Source organism: Mustela nigripes, chromosome 13 (genome assembly GCF_022355385.1).
Source record: "Mustela nigripes isolate SB6536 chromosome 13, MUSNIG.SB6536, whole genome shotgun sequence".
Lineage (NCBI taxonomy): Eukaryota > Metazoa > Chordata > Mammalia > Carnivora > Mustelidae > Mustela > Mustela nigripes.
In genome coordinates this window covers 59,172,666-59,197,851 of record NC_081569.1, presented here as the reverse complement: position 1 = coordinate 59,197,851, position 25,186 = coordinate 59,172,666, and the positions used below count along the sequence as shown (strand labels likewise).

Below are 25,186 nucleotides of genomic sequence, written 5' to 3'. Positions count from 1 at the left end.
GGCCTCTAACTCTTCAAATCTCCCAATCAAAAGTTCCTTCCATTCCTTTACGAACACTTGCCCCACCAAGTTATTCTGCAGGTAGTAGAATGGTGACTGTTCTATTTCTGAAAGGTTGCTACACCCTGTTCAAAACCTTTTCTCTTCCTTTCTTAGAGCCACAGTCCTAATCAAGAGACCCAGAAGCTGCAACACCACGAGATTATATAAATAGTCCAAAGGGTTTGGTGGATAAAAAAAATGAAAACATAAAAATAGAAATAGAACAATTTTGCCACTTGAAATTTAAGAAAATTTGGCCTTATATTAAATCATTTTATATACTTTTAAATTTAGACCATTAGTGGAAGGTCAGGAACACCCAAAGGAATGGCTGGCTATTCTGTCTTGTTATGATTCTATCATGGCAGTTCCAAGTCTAGGATATATAAATTTCCATGGTAAAACAGCTCTTGTCTGTGAAATCAAGCCATTTATTACCTTAGTTGGCAAAAAGTAGATGAGATGTTAGAAGCATTAATTCAACAAATACTATTTTATTACTTAAAAATACAGAGTGATAAAAAAAAATACAGAGTGATCATAAGGGTATATGTCACAAATTACAAAAGAAAAATGTACAGGGAAAAGTAGAGACAAATGTGTTAAATGACAACAAGGCACCCATTCAAATGGAGTCCATTAAGAATAAAACAGTTCTTTGTTAGACAAAGTCAAGAACAGATATAGTACTATGTTAAAAATGCCAGTTACTAGAAATATAGCTCTATTAAAAAGTAGCAATGCATTGGTAGTGTATCTAAACATGTCCTAAATTAAATTATAGCATACACAGGTCCAGTGTTCCACAATACAATCATTGGTTTTAGGCAGGAATCTGTGAGAGATTTGATTGCCTATCCTGCTGAAAGAGCAAAGCCCCGGGACTGATTAACTTCCCTACCTTCCACAAAGCTTTGTTCAGGTGATTTTGGAATGTGGTATCAAACACCCCACTCATTGCTGCTCCAAGTTCCCTTAGAACAGACACTGTGGACTCATCACCGGCATTCAGAATCCGTACAAAGAATTTATTCCACAAGTCACCACCTTTTAGCCTAAAAATACATAAAACCATTTCCATCAAGATTAGGCATATAAAAGAATTCTGTATTTAAATCAGTGCTACATTATGCACTGACTGATTTAAGGTAACGGCTAGAAGTCTAGGGTTAGAACTCAAGTAATCCTTTCAAAGTCCAAGGTAGAACTATATAAAAGAGAGGAGAGCCATAATACGATAATAAAAAAGAGAGGAGAGTCTTCCCATAAGTCTCTGTTGGGAATCTACACATTTCCTCTGTGTGCTAAGATGTAGCACTGCTCTACAAAAAAGAAAAGTGAATTTTGCTCCTCTCCTCTAACTTTCCTAAAGTCTAGGTCGTTAAACAGGCTGCAGTTCTCCTTCTCCCCTGCCCAGAGTTTCATTATCTTCACAATCCTCCGAGAACCCTAAGCTTGACTAAATTAACTACTGCTTATGTCTACGATGTTTAACTTCCTTGTTTTCTTTTAACCAAAGAAGCTTGTATTATCAGACAAGGCAGAGTTGTTAGGAAACCCCAGCTGTCCCTACCTATTTGTTTGTGTTAGACCCACCGAGGACCACAGCCAAGTGGAGATACCTGAATTTATCCTACAGGTCTTACATTATATTTAAAGCCCATTTAAAAAGTATATTTCAGAGACATATGAGACTGGCCAAATTCTGAATTAAATAAAGAAAAAATACAATTCACTTGTTGGGAGTAGGGGGAATGGAGAAGGGGTGTTAAATTCTCAATAGTGGTTTTTTATTTTTTTTTTTAAGCCAAAGACTATACCAATTAATTGGTATATGGTAAGCTTATTCTGTGAAGTTATTAGCTATGATAAGCTAAAGTGGACCATGGGATATTTAATAAGTTTTATGAGTTGGCTAGAGGGAATACTAAGGTTCTGAGACCAAGCAGTTCTTATTAAGGGAGCATTTACTTCTCCAAGGAGAATTCAGTTCTCTGCTTTGATTCTACCCACTCATTAAATAAATAATAGCCTAAAATTAGTATATAATTGAGAAATTTAATTCTCTTCAAGAGATGCTTATTAACTTTGATAACAATAGCTATTAAAAAGTGCTATTAGACTAACATCAATTGATTATAAAATTATTCTTATGAAATGTTTCTATTAACATTTCTAGAATGAGAGGCTTCCATACCATAGTCACAGTCTATATGATATATCTAGGTCCAGAAAGATGTCCTAAAGTCTGAATAGTATGATTCTTATTTTTAATTAGCAATTCCTTTGTTCTGCTTCTGCACTAGATGCTCCACTGACACACTAACGAAAACTGTTCAAAATTAATGGAATCATGGCATTCGGACTAAGAAAACTAAGGCCGCCCGAGCAGAGGGCACCCAAGAGTAAAAGAAAATTATCTGGATAGGCAAAGACCCTAAAATCACCAGTACTTACTCAGATATATTTTGGCTAAGTTTCCAGAGGGACCCATCCCAGAAGACCTGTAGGTGTTCCTTGAACAATAGTAAATGTGCTAAATCTGCTATACCAAACAGATCTACCTGAAATCACAAAAAGCACCATCAGCTAAAATATTTCTCTGCTAATATCATGGCAATTTCTTTATGTAGAAAGCAGAAAGTTATTGTAGTGTTGAAGTTTATGACATACATTTTAGTAGACTGTTCCCTACTCCTACGGTGAAGAGAGAAGCTCCCCAAAGAAATGATCTTTATAAAGCTAACTCTGGGAATTACCCTTAAGAACAAAAGATGGGAAAAATTATCCTGAAGAACAAAACTATACAGACTGTCAAATTCAAATTTGTAGACCTACTAATGTGCATGGACTCTAGCTGTGATCTAAATGTGATCCACATGACTGATTTAAGTTCATGCTACATTTTCAATCAGCAAACGCCAAATATCCAGAGATGAGTCAGAAGGGACTTTGTATAGAACACTATCACATAAAGCACTTAACACTTGTAATCTTTTTATGTACATTGTTTCATTTAACCCTCACAACAATTCTGATACACACAGAGCAGATTGTTTAGCCTTATTTTACAAAGATTATAGAAAATTACTTACAGAAGATCACACAGATGAGTGATAGAAATGGCCCTGTTACTTAGGTTACTGAGTTAGTCATGTGTCTGCATGTGTATGTGTATAGTCTTCAGTGTTGTAACACAAAAATGGTATATTTTGCTTGACTTGGTGATATCTGAAAACTAGGTCATCTATTCCAGGGGAGAATATCAGTAAATACTATCTTTCATGGTTTATCCATGGAAGAAAGAGATTAAGAAACCCTCCTCATAGTTGCTCAGGCTTGTTTTACACTTACCTGGTAGGGAGAAGAACAGTTAGCCAGGATCTTTTGTCCTTCCAGGATCTGTACAGTCCGAAAGCCGCTGAAGATAAAAACATCAGGATGTGCCCTAAGGTCGACACTGTAGGAGAAGTCCACTATCTTCAAAGCTTGATTGTTCTTATTATAATCATAGGGATCGTGGATTCTAAGCCCAGATTTAAGAGAAAGAGATAATAAAAACAGGCCATGAAAGAAGCTGCAGAGCTGCTCTTTAAAAAAAAAAAAAAAAAAAAAAGAGGGAAAAAAGGTATTGCAGGTGGGTCTTAGCTATGCCAACAGCGCCCTCCTGTGGTTAGCTATGGAAATGCACCTGTAAGGGCAGTGGCAGTGTCCAGCTAAGCGGGGAATGTTGAGGTTAGTCTAGTGATACAAGGATATCTAAACCATAATGTATAGGCACCACAGAACATTTATCATATTATAGTTATTATAAAAAACAAGTACTGGAAGTGTCTTATACTAGACACATTAATAGGTACAATAGCAATGATTTACACACTGATGAGAACTATGGAAGAATTAGAAGCTTCAATAGATGTCATAGCCTTTCTTGTTCACTACTATAGATTAGGCTTTCCAAGGGTCATTCAGAGTCCTCCTTCTCAGAGTTTAACTGAAACAACAAAAGGCTGTTTTTGTGTAAATGCCACCTCTACTGTAAACTATCCTGTTTTTATTTAACACCATATTCTCTAACTCTTACCTGTAATTCCAACCATTATTTCCTAACCCCCAAAACAGATAAAAGAAAACCTAATAACACGAATTCACTATTAATTATATTTTCCTTGGGTTTATCTATTCCATGCAATAAAGCTACTCTCCAAGAAGACATACACTATTTGTGTGAGAGAAAAAATGAATTATTTTTGTGTTCCTTTTGTCTCTGCTTTCCTCAGTTCCCTCAAATCCCTGATGAGTATCAGTGAGAGATGTTATATTTTTAAGTGTAGGCTTTGACTAATCCCATCACATACCTCCACAGCACAGAATGATACCCTTGAATTTGATGGCTTAACTGGGTTTAACTGGAACTCTAAGCCCCTTTCCTTGGCAGAGTTTGCATTTGCACTCTGGTTTAGCCACTGCTCTTAGCAATGACCTCAGTTTGGCCTGACTTAAATTTTGGTATTGAAACCAAGAAGTGCCTTGGTTTTGCTAGCACCTTCACTCAATCCATACTGGCCGCATGCAGAGAAAGACTACCCAATCTAAGTCACATTCCTCCAAGGAATCATATTTTATATCTCTTCTTGTAAGGAATCATCACAATACTCAGAGTGGTTAAATTTTTTTCTGAATTAATGTATTTCCTCAATGTATTTTCTTTGAACTCTTTCAAACCATTCCCCTTGATTATTTACTTTTAGATAGCAAATACTTTAACATACTGTGTTCCTCAATACAGCATTTGTCAAGAGGCAAAAGGAAATGGAAACTATCCATATTTTAAGAGAAAGTTGACAGAATTTTAAGAGAATGAAAAGGACCAACCTGTTTCGAAGAATCAGACTCTTTGGATTCAAGTCACCATGGACTATTTCTGCTCTGTGTAATTTCTCCACTATTGTCAAAAGGTTATAAATAACTAACACTATTATTTCATGGGTAATAAGTTCACTGTGTTGAAGAAGATCCTAGAAACCAAAGGACAGAAAATTCAGTATTTCTTAAGTTGGGGTGACTGTACTTACCCTCAATACCTTATCAGTTGCTGCTTTGTATTCCTTGTTGTTCTCTACTAGAATCTGGCTTTCATAGGTTGGGTCTTTGTCTCAGTTCTAACAACACTGCTCTCCTATATAGTATAGAGTATAAATAGTGTATATATATATATATATATAACCCATACTATAAGGACTTAATGAAATAATAGATGAAGAGGGGGCACCTGGGTGGCTCAGTGGGTTAAAGCATCTGCCTTCGGCTCAGGTCATGATCCCAGAATTCTGGGATCAAGCCCCACATTGGGCTCTCTGCTCTGTAGGGAGCCTGCTTCCTCCCCTTTCTGTGCCTGCTTCTCTGCCTACTTGTGATCTCTGTCAAATAAATAAATAAAATCTTAAAAAATAATAATAATAGATGAAGACCATCAAGGATTAGCCAGGCCCACAATAGGTGCTTTATAAATGGTAATTTCAAAATACCCTCATTCTAACCATTTTAAAAAATTCATATTACCATCAAAATAACATTCCAAGGGCACCTGGGTAGTTCAGTCAGTTGAGCAACCAACTCTTGGTTTTGGCTCAGGTCATGATCTCAGGGTCCTGGGATTAAGCCCTGAGTTGGACTCTGCCCTCAGCACATGCTGTCCCTCTCCTTCCCTCTCTGCTCCTCCCCTTCCTTGGGTTGCACATACTCTCTCTCAAATAAATAAATAAAACCTTAAAAAAAAAAAAACAAAAAACACTCCAAAGAATAAAATGATATATTGTGTTTGGGTTCTAAAAATAATCTACTGGGGGATAGCATAGATAGACCAAGAGTAGCAAAAATAGACCATTCCTTATGTAAAGAGTTTAGAAGTTGCCACTCTGTGTCACTCTGCCACAGACTGAAAAATCAACTCTTCTAGGATCTATAAGCATGGTGGCAGCAGTGGTAAAGGGGGTTCCTCACACTTCTGTGAGTTTTATGTCTAGGAGCTAGATCAGGTTCTCACAATAAGTGTTGGAGAAAAATTCTCCATGTGCTTCCAGAGGTGGAGGGGAAGAGGAACCATTTTGAAATAGGCTACAGGCACTGTTCTTAAAAACTGTCATCAGGAGAAACCAGTTAACCAGACCTAACCTGCTAGAGTATTATCTGAGCCTACTTGACCTGGGGAAGGGAAATAACCCAACACCAGCCTGCTCTAGCCATCATGTCTCACCTAAGGGAGGAGAAATTCTTGGGAGGAACACAGTCCAGAGGCATAGGCTCACTATAAAAGAACATAACACACAGAACTATACAATGCTTTCTTTCCCCTCATACCTTATCACCACATTATTAATGGCCAATTTATAGCAGGTCCTTTTACCCAGTATATCATGCCTGTCTGTCAAGAAAAATTAGGGGCGCCTGGATGGCTCAGTCAGTTAAGTGCTGACTCTTGGTTTTGGCTCAGGTCATGGGTGAGTGAGATGGAGCTCCACACAGGGGTCTGCACTCCTCAGGAAGTCTGCTAGAGATTTTCTCCCTCAGCCCCTCCTCCCCCTCACACACGCACATGCACTCTTTCTCAATTAAATAAATCTTTAAAAAAGAAAAGAGAAAATTTATATGATAAACTAAAAGGCCAAAAACACAATCTGAAAAGACAGAGAAATATCAAAACCAGACATGGAAAAAATATTGGAATTATCACACCAGGAATTTAACTTAAGAGTGGCCATGAGCTGATGACGATCATAGTTAGATTACTGGGTCACTGTCCAATTCTGTCTATTTTTGTCTGTTTGAAAATTGACATAATAGGGGTGGCCAGGCTGGCACAGTCAGTAGAGTGTGGATTCTTGGTCTTGGGGTCATGAGTTCGAGCCCCATCTTTCTTGGGTGTAGTGATTATGTAAATAAACAAATGTTAAGAAAAAAGAAGAAAACTGACATAATAAAAAGTTAAGAAAAAACGTACCAAAGAAGTTTTTGGTCAAAACAACTTGGGAAAGGAAAATGATCAATGCTTCAAGTTTATAATTTAATTGGTCTATTTCTAGAAGATTAATAGGAATTTTGCACTAAATTCTTTTGCTAAATGGAGCACAAATCTCTCTATTTTAAGGGCTTTAAATGATAATGCTTTTATATTATTCAAACCTGAAGGGTGTAGCAGTTTATATATTGGTGCCAAACAATACAACCATCTTGGTACTGGTAACAGCTGCACAGATGATCATACTCCTCATTTAAACGTTCCTTTAACTTGAGGTTGATATAAAAGTCCCATGGGACAGGTTGAGATGATACCTGCAAGAAATTTTAAAAATAAGAGCTATTAGAATCTCTGATTATGGTTGGCAGATTCAAAACATTCCCTCCAGCCTTTATGATACCCCAACAGAAATAGTAGTAAAGGAATGTTTTAAAAGTCATAAATCAATAGTAAAAAACACAGCAGCAACAAATTCTGAAAGCTGGAAAGAGTATAGTAAGAGGTAACAATGCACTTAGCAGACCCAAGGAAAGCTGATTCTAGCAGTAGAGAAAGCTGAGCACAACTGAATTTATGCCACAGGACCATCTCCCCATGGTATAAAACTGATCACACCAATTACCTAGAGAAATAAGGTAGAGAAGGAACAAACACAGGAGTGGTTGAATTCTATTAATGAGGAAGTTAAACCCCAAACTCCTCTGCTGCTCCTATAGCCCAGCCTAACAACTGCCTCTCCTCCATTCTAGAAGACCAAAAGTTTACCCCTAGAAAGTATAAAGCAGAAGGGCTCTGGGCTAGAGGTTGCCAGGGACTGTTTAAGGGAGATAGGGGTGGGGGAAGTTTATACCTCAAATATTAAGATGTACCTGTCCGCCCCTCCACTCTCCAGACTAATTTTCCCACTTAGCTTTTAAGAAGCTAGCAGCCAGGATTATGTGCTCCAGGAAGGATATTAGAAGTTTTCTGTGAAGAATCTGATCAGCTCAAAAGAAAAGGTGTCAAGAATTGAGGCATTTTATTGAATGGCCAAGCAAGATCTTCTTACTGTGAGGCCCCAAAGCTGTTAAGGCCCTAAATACATAGAGTTTTCAGTTAGCTTTAAGAGTCTCATACTTAAATATGAATAGAGTCAAAGTCTTGAAGAATCCTCTAATATGAAAGACAGAGTTCAAAACAGACAAAAGGAAACAGATGATGCAAGGAGAAAAAAAATTTAAACCCTCGCAAATACACTCAGAGAAAGAATATTCCACCTTTGAAATGAAGAGTGGAATGTTATAAAGAAGAAAATTTTGAGAATAAAAAAGAGCTCTGGCAAATCAAATACATGACAAAAGAAATGAAAAACCCAATAACAAGTCTGAATACAAAGCTGACAAAACATTTCAGAACGTAAAGCAAAAAGACAGAGAAAAGGAGAAAAAAAGTAAGACTTTTAAAGGATCTCTAAGAGACCCTATATCCTAAGTAGAGAACAGAGAAGACTGAAAAGAAGAAATAATTTATTCTTTGAAGGAAATTTCTCAAAACTGAAGGAGTTTCCACATTGAAATGGCCATTCAGTGTCTAGCAGATGGGCAATAATAGATTTTTACCAAAAGATGTATTTGTGGAATTTCAGAATACTAGGGACAAACAGAGGATCCTACAAGGATTCAGGGAGAGGGAAAAATAGTCTCACACAAAAAATGGCAAAACTTTAAAAACCAAGCCGCAAGCCCAAAGATAATAAAGCTATAGTCAAAATTCTAAGGAAAAAAGTTTTGAACCTAGAATTCTAATATTCAAACTACCAATACAGTAAAGGTGTGGAATAAAAAATTTTCTGACATGAAACATTTCAAAAAAATTTATACCCATGCATCCTTTCTCGGGAGACTACTAAAATGTGAAGGCTTAAATCAAGAAAGAAATAAAAATGGGAGCCAATACTACTGGGCATCCAATATAAGAAAGACGTAATGCGACTCCCTAGGAAAATGGAGAATGGAAATGTCAAGGTAGTACTCTGAGTTTGTGTGTTTGTGTGTGTGTGTGTGTGTGTGTGTGAGAGAGAGAGAGAGAGAGAGAGAGAGAAAGAAAGAAAGAAGCCCAGGATGTAATTTTTCCGGATTGGAGCAGGCCAGAAAATTTCAGGGTATTTCCTCAAAAAGATAGAATTGGTAGAATATTTAGTATGTTTGGACTTCTAAGAGATATACACAATTGCCTCTCATTTTTGACATCTGATCCTGGCACACAATGCTGAGTGATTTTTTTTTATTTCTCAGCAACTTTTCTATCAGGAAGCTTATGGACTATTCAAGGGAGTTGATGGTACCACGTGGCACAGGGCCAAAGTTACTGCTTCAACCCACATTATTTTTTACAAGGTAACTGAAATGACAAAGAATCAGTCCTACCTTTATTATGGTTAACTCTGCAGAGTTTCTTGGTGTCACCCAGAATAATTTATAGTCATCACATATTAGGTATTCTTGTTTAATGCAATAATCCTCATTACCTGTTGAGAAGGTTTGATTCCATTTAAAGATCACTGTGAATATGTACAGCCCCTTAGCTTTTACTTCCTGGTTTAAGGGCTAAAGGTACTTTATATTTGTCAGTTAACAGCTAGTTAGAATACTTTTCAAAATCATTGTTAAAAGTTAAAAGAGGGGAAGACAGAATCCATACTGTTACTAGAACATGAACTTATCAGTGTGTCAACCTCTATAATGTTGTTTCTTTTTGTTCTTTTTTTTCCTTTTAATACATGAGTTTTCTTGTTTTTTGTTTTAATTAAGTAAACTCTAAACCCAGTGTGGGGCTCCAGCTTATGATCTGGATCAACAGTTGCATGTTCTACTGAATAAGCCAGCCAGGTACCCCTATAATGTTGTTCTTAGATTCTAAAAATATTTGCTGTGCTCAAGCAACAGGCTCAAGTACAAATAATAACTTACTTCTACAGTGTCATACAAAAAACCCCATGTGTTCAATGATACTTACCCAGTTCAATTTCCTTTTCTATTTCCAACTTAGGCATTGGTCTATCTTCTATAAAAAACTCTGCAGAGGCCCTCAGCTCCATTACAGATTTCAGTAGTTGTTTGCGATACTGGGGACACCAGGGTGACTGAGTAGGGTTGTCTGGGGGAAAAAAAAGTTGAAAACAAACAAACCAAAAACCCCATCACCCCCAAAACCTAAAATGGGTGTTATAAACAGAGGAGAGGAAAAAACACCAGATTGTACAATCAACATGGCTAACCTAACAAAATTCATCTACCTCAGATTTTTATGGTGTTCAATTAATACTGATTCATTCCAGAAACTGTACAATTTATAGGAACTTTTTTTCTACAGAAAAAAAAAACACATAGTTCAGTTTGTTGAGATAAGTAAGTGTTCAGTAAACACAGGTATGGAGGTTTGCTTACAAGTGGTATGAAGCTACCTGCAGTCTCATTAGTAAGCTCCAGTTTCTCAGAAATCTGAAGACATTTGATGGAGGAGGAACTTGTAATTGAGGCAGAAGATCCAGAGAACCCAGAGGAGTGTGTGGCTTCACGGCTGTCTTCGATAATTGGGCTGAAAGAAGCACAAATGAGTCAGTTCTCATAGGGATAATAGATACCACTTTATCTGTGTTATTTTATTTAATATTCATTAGTCTAATTTTCAAAGTCCATTATTTTCCTGAAACAGATATAGATTTATAATCAGAATTTAGGTGACTTTATCTATCCTGGTTGACAGTCAATGCTGAGCATTAGATTTCCTAAATTTATGCTTTATTTACCTAATCAATAGCAAATGCCTAATCTAAATCTATTCTATACTACTGAGAAACACTGATTGAGGTACTTTTTTCTTGTTTATCCTTTCTCTAGACAGTTTATTCTTTAATAAGAAAAGATCAAGAAAGAAAAAGGGAAACCTGAATCACTCAAGATGAAAACATGCTAACAAAAATGTGATAAAGTTTATTGGACAAAAATTTTTAAAATGCAGTTTTAAAAGCACAAATTGGCATTTTAAAGAATATTCCTAAAACCAACATTTATTTGTTTAACTTAGCCAACTTTTAAATACAAATACATCAAAAGGTTTTGTCTGTGGCTCTCTACACCATTTCTTCATACCATTTATTCATTTCCACCTCCCCATTAAAAGATTCTCCTTTTTGAAAAAAGATTTTATTTATTTATTTATTTATTTATATTTATTTATTTTAGAGAGAGAGAGCGAGGGAGAGACAGAGGCAGAGGCAGAATCTCAGGCGGACTCCATGCTAAACACAGAGCCCGATCCAGGGCTTGATCTCATGATCCTGAGATCATAACCTGAGCCAAAATCAAGAGTCGGCTACTTAACCAACTGAGCCACCCAGGCGCCCCTAAAAGATACTTTAAAAAAGTATACTCTGAGTGCCTCAGGTGGCTCAGTCGGTGACGCACCTTCCTTTAGCTCAGGTCATGATTCCAGGATCACTAGATCGAGTCCCACATAGGGCTCCATGCTCAGCGGGGAGTCTACTTTTCCCTCTGCCCCAACCCCCATCATGATCTCTCTCTTTCTCTCTCTCTCTCAAATAAGTAAAATCTAAAAAGAAAAAAAAAAGTACACTTCTAGCCTATCTGAAATTAGTATCAAGCTATTCTACCATTATTTAAAACAATATTAAAGGAAAAACAAAATGTCTCCTATCTCCCCATGGCAGAGTTTACCAAGTTTCCTCAAAGACACCAGAATCCTCCTGGGGCTCTCAATCTCATAACCATCAAAATTGACTTCTTCTAACCCTCATACTCAAATCAATTACCAAATACCACTACCACTTTGTCAGGGGGAATCCCACTGTCATGTAAAGCACTTATCATGGAACCTGGCGGGTAGTGAGAACTTAATAAATGATTGCTCCAACTGATAAGCACACTTAGACAGTCTGGCTTGTGCAACCTACAATCAATTACCTGAGCTTCTTGGTGCTGAGAGTTGGATTGTAGATGGTGCCGCAAGCAGTCTGCTGGTCCTCAGAGATCTTCACATCTAGATCCTCCTCCTGCAGCAGTCTCTCGGGATCAGAAGGGAGATCCTTCAAGGACACTATCTCATGAAAAGGAGTGGATACAAAACGTGCTGCTCTGGCGAAGTCACAGGTATCTTCTGGATTAGGACATAGAGTTACATTCCTGAAACCTGTGATAATAGCATCCTCACTCAAGGGTTCAAGTCCTGTAAATTCATCCTGAAAAAAGATTCGTGAAGTTTAGCTGAAATATTTCAGTGAGCATCTAGAGGACCTACCTTTTTTATTCAGAGAGACAAACATTAGATAAGTGATTTTTGATGTAAGGTATAGAAGTAGAGTATAAGAATTTCTAGAAAAGATAATTTTAAAAAGCACATCATAACGTTTGAGGGAAAAAGTTTTACATCATGAAAATAGCAAACTAAGTATTATCAAAAAGTATACTGTGAGGAATCGCCATACAAAGGAAAAATACTGGATAATTTTTTTCCCAACCAATTTCACCTAAGAACTAGAGGAGTAATTCTATTTTTCTTCTGGCTTTGACCTAGAAAATGTTCTAATAATCTGCTATCCTCCTAGCTTTTAAGTCTTCTTCTATGCCAAATGTTGAATTTTTATTTTATTTCTTAAAGATAATTCACAGTCATTGTAGAAAAGATGGAGTATAAAGTATTAAAAAATGGAAAATTTTAAAAAATATTCCTTTGTCTTTCAAAGATTGATTTACTTATTTAAGGGAGAGTACATGTGCAAGCAGAGGGGAGGGGCAAAGGGAGAGAGAGAATCTCAAGCAAAGTGCTAGCTGAACGTGGCACCTGACACAGGGCTCAATTCCAGGACCTCGAGATCATGGCCTCAGCTGAAACCAAGTCAGACACAACCAAATGAGCCACTCAAGTGCCTTCTTTTGTCTTTCAAAGTAATATATGTATATGGTTTAAAAAGTCAACTAGTTGAGAAGGATATATAGTGAAAAAGTCTCCCTCTTGCACTTGACCCTCATCTCCACTTCAACTACTATTCCCCAGAGGGAACAGTTATTTTAACACCTGGTAGGTTACACGCATATACTTAAGAAAGGGTTTCAGGGCTATCTGGCTGGCTCAGTTGGTAGAGCAGGTGACTCTATGTCTTGGGCTCGTGAGTTCAAGGTCCATGCTGGATGTGGATCCTCTTAAAAAACAGTAATAGTATTAATATAAATAAATAAGGGGGTTTATAACAAGTGAAATTATAGGATAAATGCTAGTATCTTTTGGCTATTATAAATAATCTTGCCATGAACATTCACGTACAATTTTTTAAAATGTAAACATGTTTTTAATTGTCTTGGAAATATACCTAGGAGAGAACTGCTAGGTCATACATATGGTAACTCTATGTTTAACATTTTGAGGAACTACCAACCTGTTTTCCAAAGTGGCTGCACCATTTTATAATCCTACCAGCACTGTATGAGGGTTCTAATTTCTCCACATCCTCACCAACACTTGTTATTTTCTGTCTTTGATTATAGTCATCACAGTACATGTGAAGTACTATCTCACTGTGGTTTTGGTCTACATTCTCTAATGACTAAAGACGTTAAGCATCTTTTCATGTGCTTAAATTTGAAGCCTATTATTTTAATTTTAACCCTAAATTTGTAAGAACTGCATGAAACAATTCACAAGTCTGCTTATATTAACTTAGGAATACTGTTCCTTACACAAATATCTGGAGACACATCCTCATTTGAGTTGATGCTTTCTGAAGTTTTGAGAACTGCAAGGGGTCTTCGTTGGGCTAATATCCGTGGGGGAGCTGCAGGATGACTGCAAAAAAAACAATTAATTTATTTTTCTGTTCATATAGATAACAGTAGCCCTTAATGCATCCTTATTTATAATAATAGAAGACTTTAAAGTATCAAAACAAAACAAAAAACTTCAAACCTGGTGTTTTCTTTTTCTGAAAGAAGAAACTCATCAAAAATGGAGAAAGGTAAACTGGGACCTATAGAAAAAGAGAACAGATTTATGCTCTTAAGAGTAAATGCCTATTCTTCAAGACATCTAGGTCAATTAATATTTTGTGCTATTTGGAAGCAGAAAGGTAATCTGTTCTTTAAAATGAATAATTTTGGGGGCACCTGGATGGCTCAGTGGGTTATAGCCTCTGCCTTTGGCTCGGGTCATGATCCCAGGGTCCTGGGATTGAGCCCCGCATTGGGCTCTCTGCTCCGCAGGGAGCCTACTTCCTCCTCTCTCTCTGCCAGCCTCTCTGCCTACTCGTGATCTCTGTCTGTCAAGTAAATAAAAAAAAAGAAAAAAAAAAGTGAATAATATCAGGAGCACCTGGGTGGCTCAGTGGGTTAAGGCCTCTGCCTTCAGCTCGGGTCATGGTCCCAGAGTCCTGAGATCAGGACAGCCCTGAGTCGGGCTCCCTGCTCAGAGGTGAGTCTGCTTCCCCTTCTCTCTCTCTGCCTGCCTCTCTGCCTACCTGTGATCTCTGTCTGTCAAATAAATAAATAAAATCTTTAAAATAAATAAATAAATGAATGAAATGAGTAATTTAAAACATATAAAAGTAGAGATCATTTAATAACAGTTACCTAAACATGAATGACTGTGTCTCATCTTTATTCCCCACCACTGCTACTACTTTCCAAACCCAACTCAGTTCTGAATTATTTTAAAGCAAATCTAAGACATCATATCATTTGTTAATATTTCAGTATGTATTTCTAAAAGAGAGGCTCGTTCAAAAAAGCATAATCTCAAAACATAATCATACCTATAAGATTAGTAATTTCTGAGTATCATATATCCAATCAGAAGATTCGCTTTTTACCAAAATTATTTAGAAAGTCTGAATTGAGAATGCAGATTCATATATTGTGACTGGTTGAAACGTCTCCTAAATCACTTTGATTCTTTAGGGTTTGTTGTTGTTTTAGTAATTTTCTGTTGAAGAAACTGGGTTGTTTGCCCAATAAGCCTGGATTTTTTTTTTGCCAATTACATCTTCCTGTGTTGCTTAACATGTTCCTCCAGGCTTTGTATTTCCTATAAATTGGTGGTTAGAGTTGGGGTTTTAATCATATCCTATATATTTTTTAAACTACTAACAGGTAGATAGTTATGTTTTACCACGTTTAATGTATTTTCAAATGAAAAGAGAATAAATTTGGGGCGCCTGGGTGGTTCAGTCGGCTAAGTGTCTGCCTTTAGCTCAGTTCATGATCTTAGATTCCTGGGACTGAGTCCTGCACCAGGCGCCCTGCTCCATGCACAGTCAGCTTCTCCCTCTCCCTCTGCCTGCCGCTCCCCCTGCTTGTGCTTACTCACTCTTTTTCTCTCTCTGTCAAATAAATAAATAAAATCTTTTTAAAAAGATAATAAATTTGAATATAATTTTTTAAAAAATAATTTTTATTTATTTATTTGAGAGAGAGAGGGCACAAGCAGGAGGAGAGGCAGAGGGAAAAGGAGGATCCCCGATGAGCAGGGAGCCCGATGCAGTCTTTGATCCCAGAAGCCTGGGATCATAACCTGAGCCAAAGGCAACACTTAGGCGCTTGTCCACCCAGGTACCCCTAAATTGCTTCAGTTTTAGATATTTCTTTTTCTTTCTTCTGAAAAACCACTTTCTTGGCTGCTAAATACTACTGATAGGTTTAGCTGAGTATACACTGATAAGGTGGAAGATGATATTCAGTAGTTAATATAAATTTAAATTTACATTTAAACTAAACATTTCAAAGCACCAAGGAATCTTATAAAAACAAAAATACTCTTAAATGTCTTCCCTATCTCAAATTACATGCTTATAACTGAATTCCATAACTCAAAGATATGATACTACCTTAGTTCCCCTCTGCCTTCTTACAACTCCCTTTACCATAATTAAGAAAAATATTTACCACATATTACATAATGTGTTTGTTATTGGTAAGTTTTTCATGACATTTTCAAATGCAACTCACCTTTAGAATGAGGTTCTTGCCAAATGTTTTCTTCAGGTGAAGTCTCTCTGTAAAGAAATTTGTTTTAAGACATGTCCTAAGTACCCACAAAAAGAATTACTTAATTCTTATAAGTCCAAGAGGCTTTTTTATTTAATACAATCTTCTTCTCTCTAAGATAAAAAAAAAAAAATTCTAATACTGTCAATCTAAATTCTTTAAGAAGATAAAACCTTCCTTCGGTCATTAAAATTGCTTTATAGAAGTATATTTGATAATAGATGTTGTAATATTAACAGTATAAGCAGATAACAAAATGGTAAGCTCTCATTTTTATCAAATAAAACAAAAAACAGAACACATAGGAATATACTTATGTTAATAGCAATAATCTCTTGGTGGTAGAAATGGGTGGTTTTAAAATATATTTGAGAGGTGCCTGGGTGGCTCAGTCAGTTAAGTGTCCAACTCTTAATCTCAGCGATGATCTTAATCTCAGAGTCATGAGTTCAAGTCAAGCCACATGCTGGGATCCATGGAGCCCACTTTAAAAAATGTGTTTTTAATTTGAGGGGTGCCTGGGTGGCTCAGTGAGTTGGGCCTCGCTTTTGGCTCAGGTTGTGATCTCGGGGTCCTGGGATTGAGCCCCGCGTCACAAGTAGGCAGAAAGGAAGGCAGAGAGAGAGGGGGAAGCAGGCTCTCCACTGAGCAGAAAGCCCAATGCGGGGCTCGATCCCAGCACCCTGGGATTATGACCTGAGCTGAAGGCAGAGGCTTTAACCCACTGAGCCACCCAGGCACCCCAAACATGTATTTTTTTTTAACCAAAAAAAAAAAGTCAGTACCCTTTCTTCCCTCATCATTACTAGAACTTATGCTGTGACAGAGATTTGCAGATATTATGTCTTGATATTATAAAAGACCAAGTCATTAGAGTAAAAGGTTGGTTCTAAGTGCCCTCCTATAAGCATCATCCCTTTCACCAAATGTGGTCTTACCTGGCACAAGAGTTTATTGGACAAACAGAACTGGATAGAGCCATTCCTGGTACTTCCTGAGACCCTGAAGCAATTTGCAGTTCAGCTGTCTCCTTTGTAGGCATCTTCTCTTCATGCTATTTGCATTAAATAAACAAAATGAATGTGTCCCTCTATCTAAAAAATCCTACCTATTTTCAAGCTTTAGTTCCAGAATTAGGTTTACCATACTCTTTGCGTAGATAACCACTAACCATATAAAATATCTCTGCTATAAAAGTTCTTTCTAATAATTTACATTCCTAGTATAAGCTGTTTCTGTTGTACTCAACTGAGCAGTGCCAAGCATATACCAAATTTCTTTGGGTGACATGTAACATGACTAGAATAAAAAGAAGTCAATAGTCAATAAATTGCATTGCTTTTAGTGGCTCAAGTTCCATTTGAGGTCACCTGTTATATTACTTTCCTGCTGGACTTTGTTGCTACTAATAGCTATGAAACTACCAGAAACTCTGAATGGGGGTTAAAAGGATTTTTATCTTCTATGCTTTGATATTGTTTAAATTTGTTTCAATAAGCATAGTTTTCTACATTAAAAAAAAAGAGAAATGGGGACATATGGGTGGCACAGTTAAGCGTGTGACTCTTGATTTCACCTCAGGTCATGAACTCAGGGTGTGAGAAAGAGAGAGCCCTGCACGGGGCTCGGCGCTAAGTGAGGAATCTGCCTTCCCTTTCTCTCACCCTCTGTCCCTCTCTCTGCTTGCATGTTTTCTCTCTAAAATACACAAATAAATCTTTAAAAAAAAAAAAATGAGAAAGAGAGAGAGAAATGACCTGATCACCCGTTCTTTCTTGCTGAGAAGTTTGAATTTCTTTTAGCTTCTTCTCCATCTCTTCAATCTGTTTCTGCATTTCTGCTCTCTTCTCGGCACTGGTCAGTAGCTCAGCTAGAAACAGTAAGGTTGGCTGATGCATTAGTCCTCATAGCAATTTATTCTGTGAAAAAATGTCTTTGGAGCTCATGGCCTTAACATGCATGCTAATATTACAGATTGAGATTAATATAAATGGACCAAAGTCCTCTACTTGAGGTCTAGGTCTCTATTCTTTCATTTATTTAATCAATAAGAACCAGAATATCTATGATGTACCAAGCATAATTCAGAGCATTTACTTGTCACTGGTACATAACACAAAGTTCTTGGCCATGTGACACTAATATTCAGTTTAGGGGAGACATGCAGACACACAAATTAATAAGGAAATCAGTGTTAAAAATAAAATAGGTGATAAAAGAATGTGTGACTGAGTAGGAGAATGGAGGTCAGGAGCTACTTAAGATGGGTAAGTCGGGAAGATCATTTTAAGAGAACGACATTCATAAAGTTGTAACCTGAATGACAAGGAGCCAGTCATATAAATATCTGGGGAAAGATTCTAGGCCAAAGCTGGCACAAAGGCCCAAATGCAGGAACAAGATCACTATGTTCAAAAGTGAGTTCCAGAGAAAGCCAGTATGACTGTAGCAAAGTAAGAAGAGAAAAGTAAAAGATGAGGTTGGAGAGGTAGGCAGGAGCCATGTTATGTAGCTATATATTATATTATATATATATAATATTATATATAATATATAATATTATGTGGCTAATACCATGTGTGGGTAGAGTTTGTACTGCATGGTAAGACAATGAGAAAACATTGAAGAATTTTAAGTAATGACAGGACCTGGACTTTTTATAAAAATCATCTTCTATGAGCAAAATGGTCTACAGTAAGGCCAGACTAAAGGCAGAAAGTCTAGCTGCAATAGTCTAACTAAAAGATGGCGGTTTAGGGAGTGCCTGGCCAGCTCAGTGGGTTAAAGCCTCTGCCTTCGGCTCAGGTCATGATCTCAGGGTCCTGGGATCAAGCCCCGCATTGGGCTCTGCTCGGCGGTGAGCCTCCTTCCTCCTCTCTCTCTCTCTGCCTGCCTCTCTGACTACTTGTAATCTCTATCAAATAAATAAATAAAATATTTTTAAAAAATGATGGAGGTTTGGATTAATAATGAGAACAGTATAAATGAAAGATTTGGGAAATTTTTTGGTGGTGTGGTTGATAGGCTTATTCATTAGATATGGGGGAATGGTACAGAAAGAGGGATCAGAGATGAATTCTGGCTTTTTTTGGTTTGAATCAACTGGGTACATATTGTTCCCTTTTACTGAAATGGGGAAGCCTGTGGTATGTGCATGTGTTGGGGTGTAGTTTTTGGCAGAAATCAATAATTCTATTCTGGCTACGCTGAGTTTAAAAATGTCTATTGGAGGGTGAGGGGAATGGGTTAGCCTGGTAATGGGTATTAAGGAGGGCACGGATTGCATGGAGCACTGGTGTTATATGCAAACAATGAGTCATGGAACACTATATCAAAAACAAATGATGTACTGTATGGTGATTAACAACATAAAAAAATTAAAAAACAATTTTTAAAAACATCTGTTGGAATAGCCAATAGATACAGGTAACTAAATAGAAGTTTCGAGTTCAGGTGAAATGTCAGGGATAGAGATATAAATTCAAGAATCCCCATCTTGTAAACAGTATTTAATCTATTATCTAGTGATAGTTGTTGAAAGAAAAGATAATTGGAATATTCCAAGACTCTGTTCTGGGTTTTAGGAAGATGTCTTTGATAAGAATAGCAGTGAAGGAAACTGAGAGGGAATGCACAAAAAGGAAAAGCCAACAGAAGCATTTCATAAACAAGTATCTCCTCAACTGTGTCAAGTGAAGCCAAGATGGAAAAAAGATCATGACTGAAATATGGCCACTGGATTTGGCAAAAAGTAGGTTTCTGGTGACCATGATCAGAGCTGCTTCACTGGACTAGAGGGAATGCTTGCGAAAATAATGGGCAGGGACAAAGATTACAATTCCCAAGAAATTTTGCTGTGAACTAGAAAAATACACATACCTTCCCTTTGCTCTTTTAATTTCTTCCGGAAAACTTCAGCCCGGATCTCTTCAAAGGAGAACTCCCCCACCCCTGCATAAATCTTCTCCTTACAATACATCATCTTCTCCTTCTTCTCCTGAGACTCTTGCTGATGGCTTTGGACTCTTTGCAGGGGATCTCCTTCTTCCTTTCCAGGCTTTCTTGTGCTTAGAATATGGTTTATACTAGGTTCAATTTTACATGGTGTCCTAAAGAAACAAAATAATTATTATTCACTATACAGGTCAAATGAGTTATTTATTACATGTTTTGAAAGAACACAGGGACAATGTCAGTAGTAAGACTATGTATAATTGATTTCAAAAAAAAATAAAAAAGATGGAGAAAAGAGGCTAAAAAATAATTTATGTGGATTATCAACAATTATGTTCTGAGTATTACTCTGTTATGATGAGGAATGAAATTAGCCATAAGCTAGGGTCATCAAATAGCTTATATTCCTTATAGGTAAAACAGATCTGAATATCATATCTTAATCAAACCCAGTGTATGAAAAAAAATTAACCTACTCAATATAGCCCATTTGCTACTGTTTATTGCCAAAAACAATTAGAGTTAGGAATACAATATTCAGGAATGTGAAGTTCAAGGTTCTCAGCTGAAGGGGAAGAATGAAAGTGATAACACAGGTTTGAAAAGAATAAGCATAAAATACTTCAAGCAAAATAGGGCAGATATTCTCAATCCTGGCAATGGACAAAATTACTTATATACCTTTTCTTTTCTTTTTTCTTTTTTTCTTTTTTTTTTTAAAGATTTTATTTATTTATTTGACAGAGAGAAATCACAAGCAGGCAGAGAGGCAGGCAGAGAGAGAGAAGGAAGCAGGCTCCCGGCTGAGCAGAGAGCCTGATGCGGGGCTCGATCCCAGGACCCTGGGATCATGACCTGAGCCGAAGGCAGCGGCTTAACCCACTGAGCCACCCAGGCGCCCCTACCTTTTATTTTCTTATGTGCCTTTTCACAGCTAAAGATATCTGGTCCCAGGTCACCTGGTTAAGTCAGTTAAGCATCTGACTCTTGATTTCAGCTCATGTCATGATCTCAGGTCCTGAAACGGAGCTCCACATCGGGCTCCACACTCAGTGCAGAGTTGGCTTCAGATTCTCTCTCTCTCCCTCTGCCTCTGCTCACACCCCCTCTAAATAAACAAATACAATCTACACAAACAAACAAACAAAAAGCCCAGACATCTGGTCCCTACCCCAGATCTACTAAATCAGAACTTTTAATGGTAGGGACCAAACATCTACATACCTAAAAGCCTTCCTCAACTTGTTCAACCTAATAAAGGACATCTACAAAAAACACACACAAACATCATATTTAATGATGAAAGACTGAATGCTTTTCTTCTAAGATCAGGAACAAGATAAGAATGTCCTTTTTTTTTTTTTTTAAGATTTTATTTATTTGACAGACAGGATCACAAGAAGGCAGAGAGGCAGGCAGAGAGAGAGAAGGAAGCGGGCTCCCTGCTGAGGGGAGCCCGATGTGGGACTGAGGCTTCATCTCAGGACTCCTGGGATCATGACCCAAGCCGAAGGCAGAGGCTTTAACCCACTGTGCCACCCTTGCCACTTCTACTCAAAACTGTACTTGAATTTCTAGCCAGGACAATCAGGAAAAAAAAAGAAATAAAGCATAACTAAAAAAAGAAACACAACATCCAGGTGGGAAAAGAAGTAAAATGATCTCTACTTGTAGATGACATGATCTTATATACAGAAAATCCTAAAAATCTATAAAAATGACAAGGGCAAATAATGAGTTCACCAAAAAAGAAGGATATAAAACCAATATATGAAAAGCAATTGTGCTTTATACACTTGTAATGAATGGAAAAGAAATTGAGAAAACATTTCTATTGGCAGCAGCACCAAAAAGAGTGAAGTACTTCAGAATAAATTTTTAAAAGTGTGAATAGACAAACACCAAAGAAGATATACAGAAGGCAAATGAGCATATAAAAGATATTTAATATCACATGTTATCAAGAAATTACAAATTAAAATAATGAGATACCACCATACATCTTTAAGATCTAAAATATTGACAACACCAAGTGTTGACAAGGATGTGGAGGTATGAATGAATGAAAAATGGTATAGCCACTTTGGAGGAGAGTTTGGCACTTTCTCACAAAACTGAATCTTCTGATATAATCCAGCTATATGAGTTGAAAACTTATGTCCACATAAAACCCTGCACACAAGGGTTTAGAGCAACTTTGTTCATAATTGCTAAAATTGGAAGCAATTAAGATGTCCTCCTATAAATGGATGATCATCCACACAATGGAATATCATTCAGTCTAAAAATAAATGAGCTATTAAGCCACAAAAAAGATATGAAAAAAGCTTAAGTGCATATTACTGAGAAAAGCCAGTCTGAAAAGCTTACACACTGTTTATTTCCAACTCTAGGACTTCTGGAAAATGTAGAAATAAAAAGACATAAAAGGATCAGTGGTTGCCAGGGACTTGAGGAAAGGATAATGAACAGGTGGAATTAAGTTTTAAGGCACCGAAACTATTTATGTGACAAAGTAATGATGGACACCTGAAAAACCCATAGAACTGTAAAACACATTGGAATGAACCCGAATGTAAACTATGAACATTGGTTAATAATGTATCAGTACTGGTGCATCAATTACAACAAAAGAACCACTGGTGGCAAGATGTTAATAGGGAGAACTGTGTAAAGGGTGGGGGAGGAGGAAGTATATGGGAACACTCTGTACTTTCTGTACACTTTTTCTATAAACTTAAAATAACTCAAAAAAACAACATCTACTTGTTTTTTTAAAAAAGTGCACAACTTATATTCTAAAAACTATGATAAACTGTTGGAAGAAATTAAAGAAGATATAAATTAAAGATACTCCATGTCCATGTATCAAAAGATTTAGTATTATTAAGATGGCAATATTTATTAAATTGAACACCAAATTTAGAGCACAATCTGTAACATAATCCCAGCTGGTTATTTTGCACAAATTACCAAAATGATCCTAAAATTCAGATGGAATTGCAAAGGGCCAGAATGGTCAAAACAGTCTAAATGGAAGAACTAAGTTGGGAGAGTTGGGAGACTCAAATTTCTAGATTTCAAAAGTTACAACAAATCTACATTAATCAAGGATATGGCATAAGGATACACAAGTAGATCAATGCGATAGAAAAGTCTCAAGAATATATTATGGTCAGTTGATTTTCAACAGGAGTACGAAGACCATTTGTGACAGTTAAGCATCTGGGTGTCTCAGAGAGTTAAGCATCTGACTCGACTTCAGCTTGGGTCATGCTGGGTTGTCAGATTGAGCTCTCCATCAGGCTCTGTGCTGGGTATGGAGCCTGTTTGAGATTCTCTCTCTCTACCTCTGTCCCTCCTGAACCCCTCTCTGGAAAAAAAAAAAAGAAATGAAAAGAAGAGTACCAAGACCATCTAATGAGGAAAGAAGTTTTTTCGAACAACAACTGTATATCCACATGCAGAAGAATGAAGTAGGACTCCTTCCTTATATCAGACACAAACATTAGCTAAGAATGGATTACAGACCTAAATGTAAGAGCTAGAACTATAGAACTTTCAGAAGAAAACACAGGAGTAAATCTTCATGATCTTGAGCTAGGCAACACCAAATATACAAGAAAAAAAAAGAAAAGAATAAATTGCACTTCATCAAAAATAATTTTTTTTAAAGATTTTATTTATTTGGGGCGCCTGGGTGGCTCAGTGGGTTAAAGCCTCTGCCTTCAGCTCGGGTCATGGTCCCAGGATCCTGGGATCGAGCCCCGCATCGGGCTCTCTGCTCGGCAGGGAGCCTGCTTCCTCCTCTCTCTCTCTGCCTGCCTCTCTGCCTACTTGTGATCTCTGTCTGTCAAATGAATAAATAAATATTTAAAAAAAAAAAAGATTTTATTTATTTATTTGAGAGTTACAGAGCGAGAGAGGGAACACAAGCAAGGGGAGTGGGGGACGGGGAAGCAGGCTTCCTGCTGAGCAGGGAGCCCAAGGTGGGGCTCGATCCCAGGACCCTGGGATTATGACCCGAGCCGAAGGCAGACGCTTAATGACTGAGACACCCAGGCGCTCCTTCATCAAAATTTTTAAACCTTTTGGGCTTCAAAAGGTAACACCTTTTGAAACTGAAAAGAAAAACAAAGAAAGTGAAAAGACACCTGATAGAATGGGAAACAATATTTGTAAATGATATATCTGATAAGACTTGTACTCAGAATATATAAATCCTTACAACTCAAAAATAAAGACAGGGGCACCTGGGTGGCTCAGTGGGTTGGGTGACAAACTCCTGATTTCAGCTCAGGGTGTGATCTCAGGGTCATGGGATCAAGCCCTGCCTTAGGCTAAGATATCAGTGGGGAGTCCGCTTGGGATTTTCTCACTCTCCCTCTGCCCTACCCCCCACTCACACTCATGCTCTCTCTCAAATAAATAAATAAAATCTATTAAAAAAATAAAAAGAGGGGCTCCTGGGTGGCTCAGTGGGTTAAAGCCTCTGCCTTCGGCTTAAGTCATGATCCCAGGGTCCTGGGATGGAGCCCTGCATCGGGCTCTCTGCTCAGCAGAGAGCCTGATTCCCCTGCTCTCTCTCTGCCTGCCTCTCTGTCTATTTGTGATCTCTGTCTGCCAAATAAATAAATAAAATCTTTAAAACAAAACAAAACAAATAAAATAAAATTAAATAAAAATAAAAAATAAATAAAAAGACAAATAATCCAATTGAAAAATAGGCAAAGGATTTGAAAAGGCATTTCTTCAAAGAAATACAAATGGCCAATAAGCCCATGAAAAGATGTTCAACATCATTAATCATTAGAAAAAAGCAAATCAAAACCACAATGAGATACCACTTCACACCCACTAGGATGGCAATAACAAACAAACAAAAAAAAAAAAAAAAAAAAACAAAAAACAAAAAATAGCAAGTGTTGGTGAGCATGTGGGGAAACTGGAGCCCTTATTCATTATGGCAATTTGGAAACAAATTGTTTTCCTCTTTGGAAAACAATTGGAGAGTTCCTGAAAATGTTAAATATGGAGTTACTATATGACTCTGCAATTCCCTTCCGAGGTATATACTCATAGAATACAAAAACATATGTCCACAAAAAAAACCCATATACACAAATGTTCACAGAAGCATTAT

At 37.2% G+C, this 25,186-nt stretch overlaps 1 protein-coding gene across 1 annotated transcript in view; it reads right to left on the bottom strand.

Moving 5' to 3' along the window:
- Positions 1-520: 520 nt before the first annotated feature.
- The window catches only part of BUB1B (BUB1 mitotic checkpoint serine/threonine kinase B), a 48,403-nt gene continuing 23,737 nt past the window's right edge, over positions 521-25,186 (bottom strand). Inside the window, exons 9-23 of the mRNA XM_059372503.1 lie at positions 19,969-20,198; positions 17,847-17,959; positions 17,028-17,143; positions 16,051-16,097; positions 14,018-14,078; positions 13,792-13,897; positions 12,022-12,296; positions 10,503-10,636; positions 10,055-10,195; positions 9,466-9,566; positions 7,225-7,374; positions 4,918-5,060; positions 3,397-3,568; positions 2,500-2,606; positions 521-1,097 (exon numbers count right to left, since the gene is read on the bottom strand). Coding sequence (XP_059228486.1) covers positions 866-1,097; positions 2,500-2,606; positions 3,397-3,568; positions 4,918-5,060; positions 7,225-7,374; positions 9,466-9,566; positions 10,055-10,195; positions 10,503-10,636; positions 12,022-12,296; positions 13,792-13,897; positions 14,018-14,078; positions 16,051-16,097; positions 17,028-17,143; positions 17,847-17,959; positions 19,969-20,198 — 2,128 coding nt within the window. The 3' untranslated portion in view covers positions 521-865. The remainder of the gene's footprint in view (positions 1,098-2,499; positions 2,607-3,396; positions 3,569-4,917; positions 5,061-7,224; positions 7,375-9,465; positions 9,567-10,054; positions 10,196-10,502; positions 10,637-12,021; positions 12,297-13,791; positions 13,898-14,017; positions 14,079-16,050; positions 16,098-17,027; positions 17,144-17,846; positions 17,960-19,968; positions 20,199-25,186) is intronic.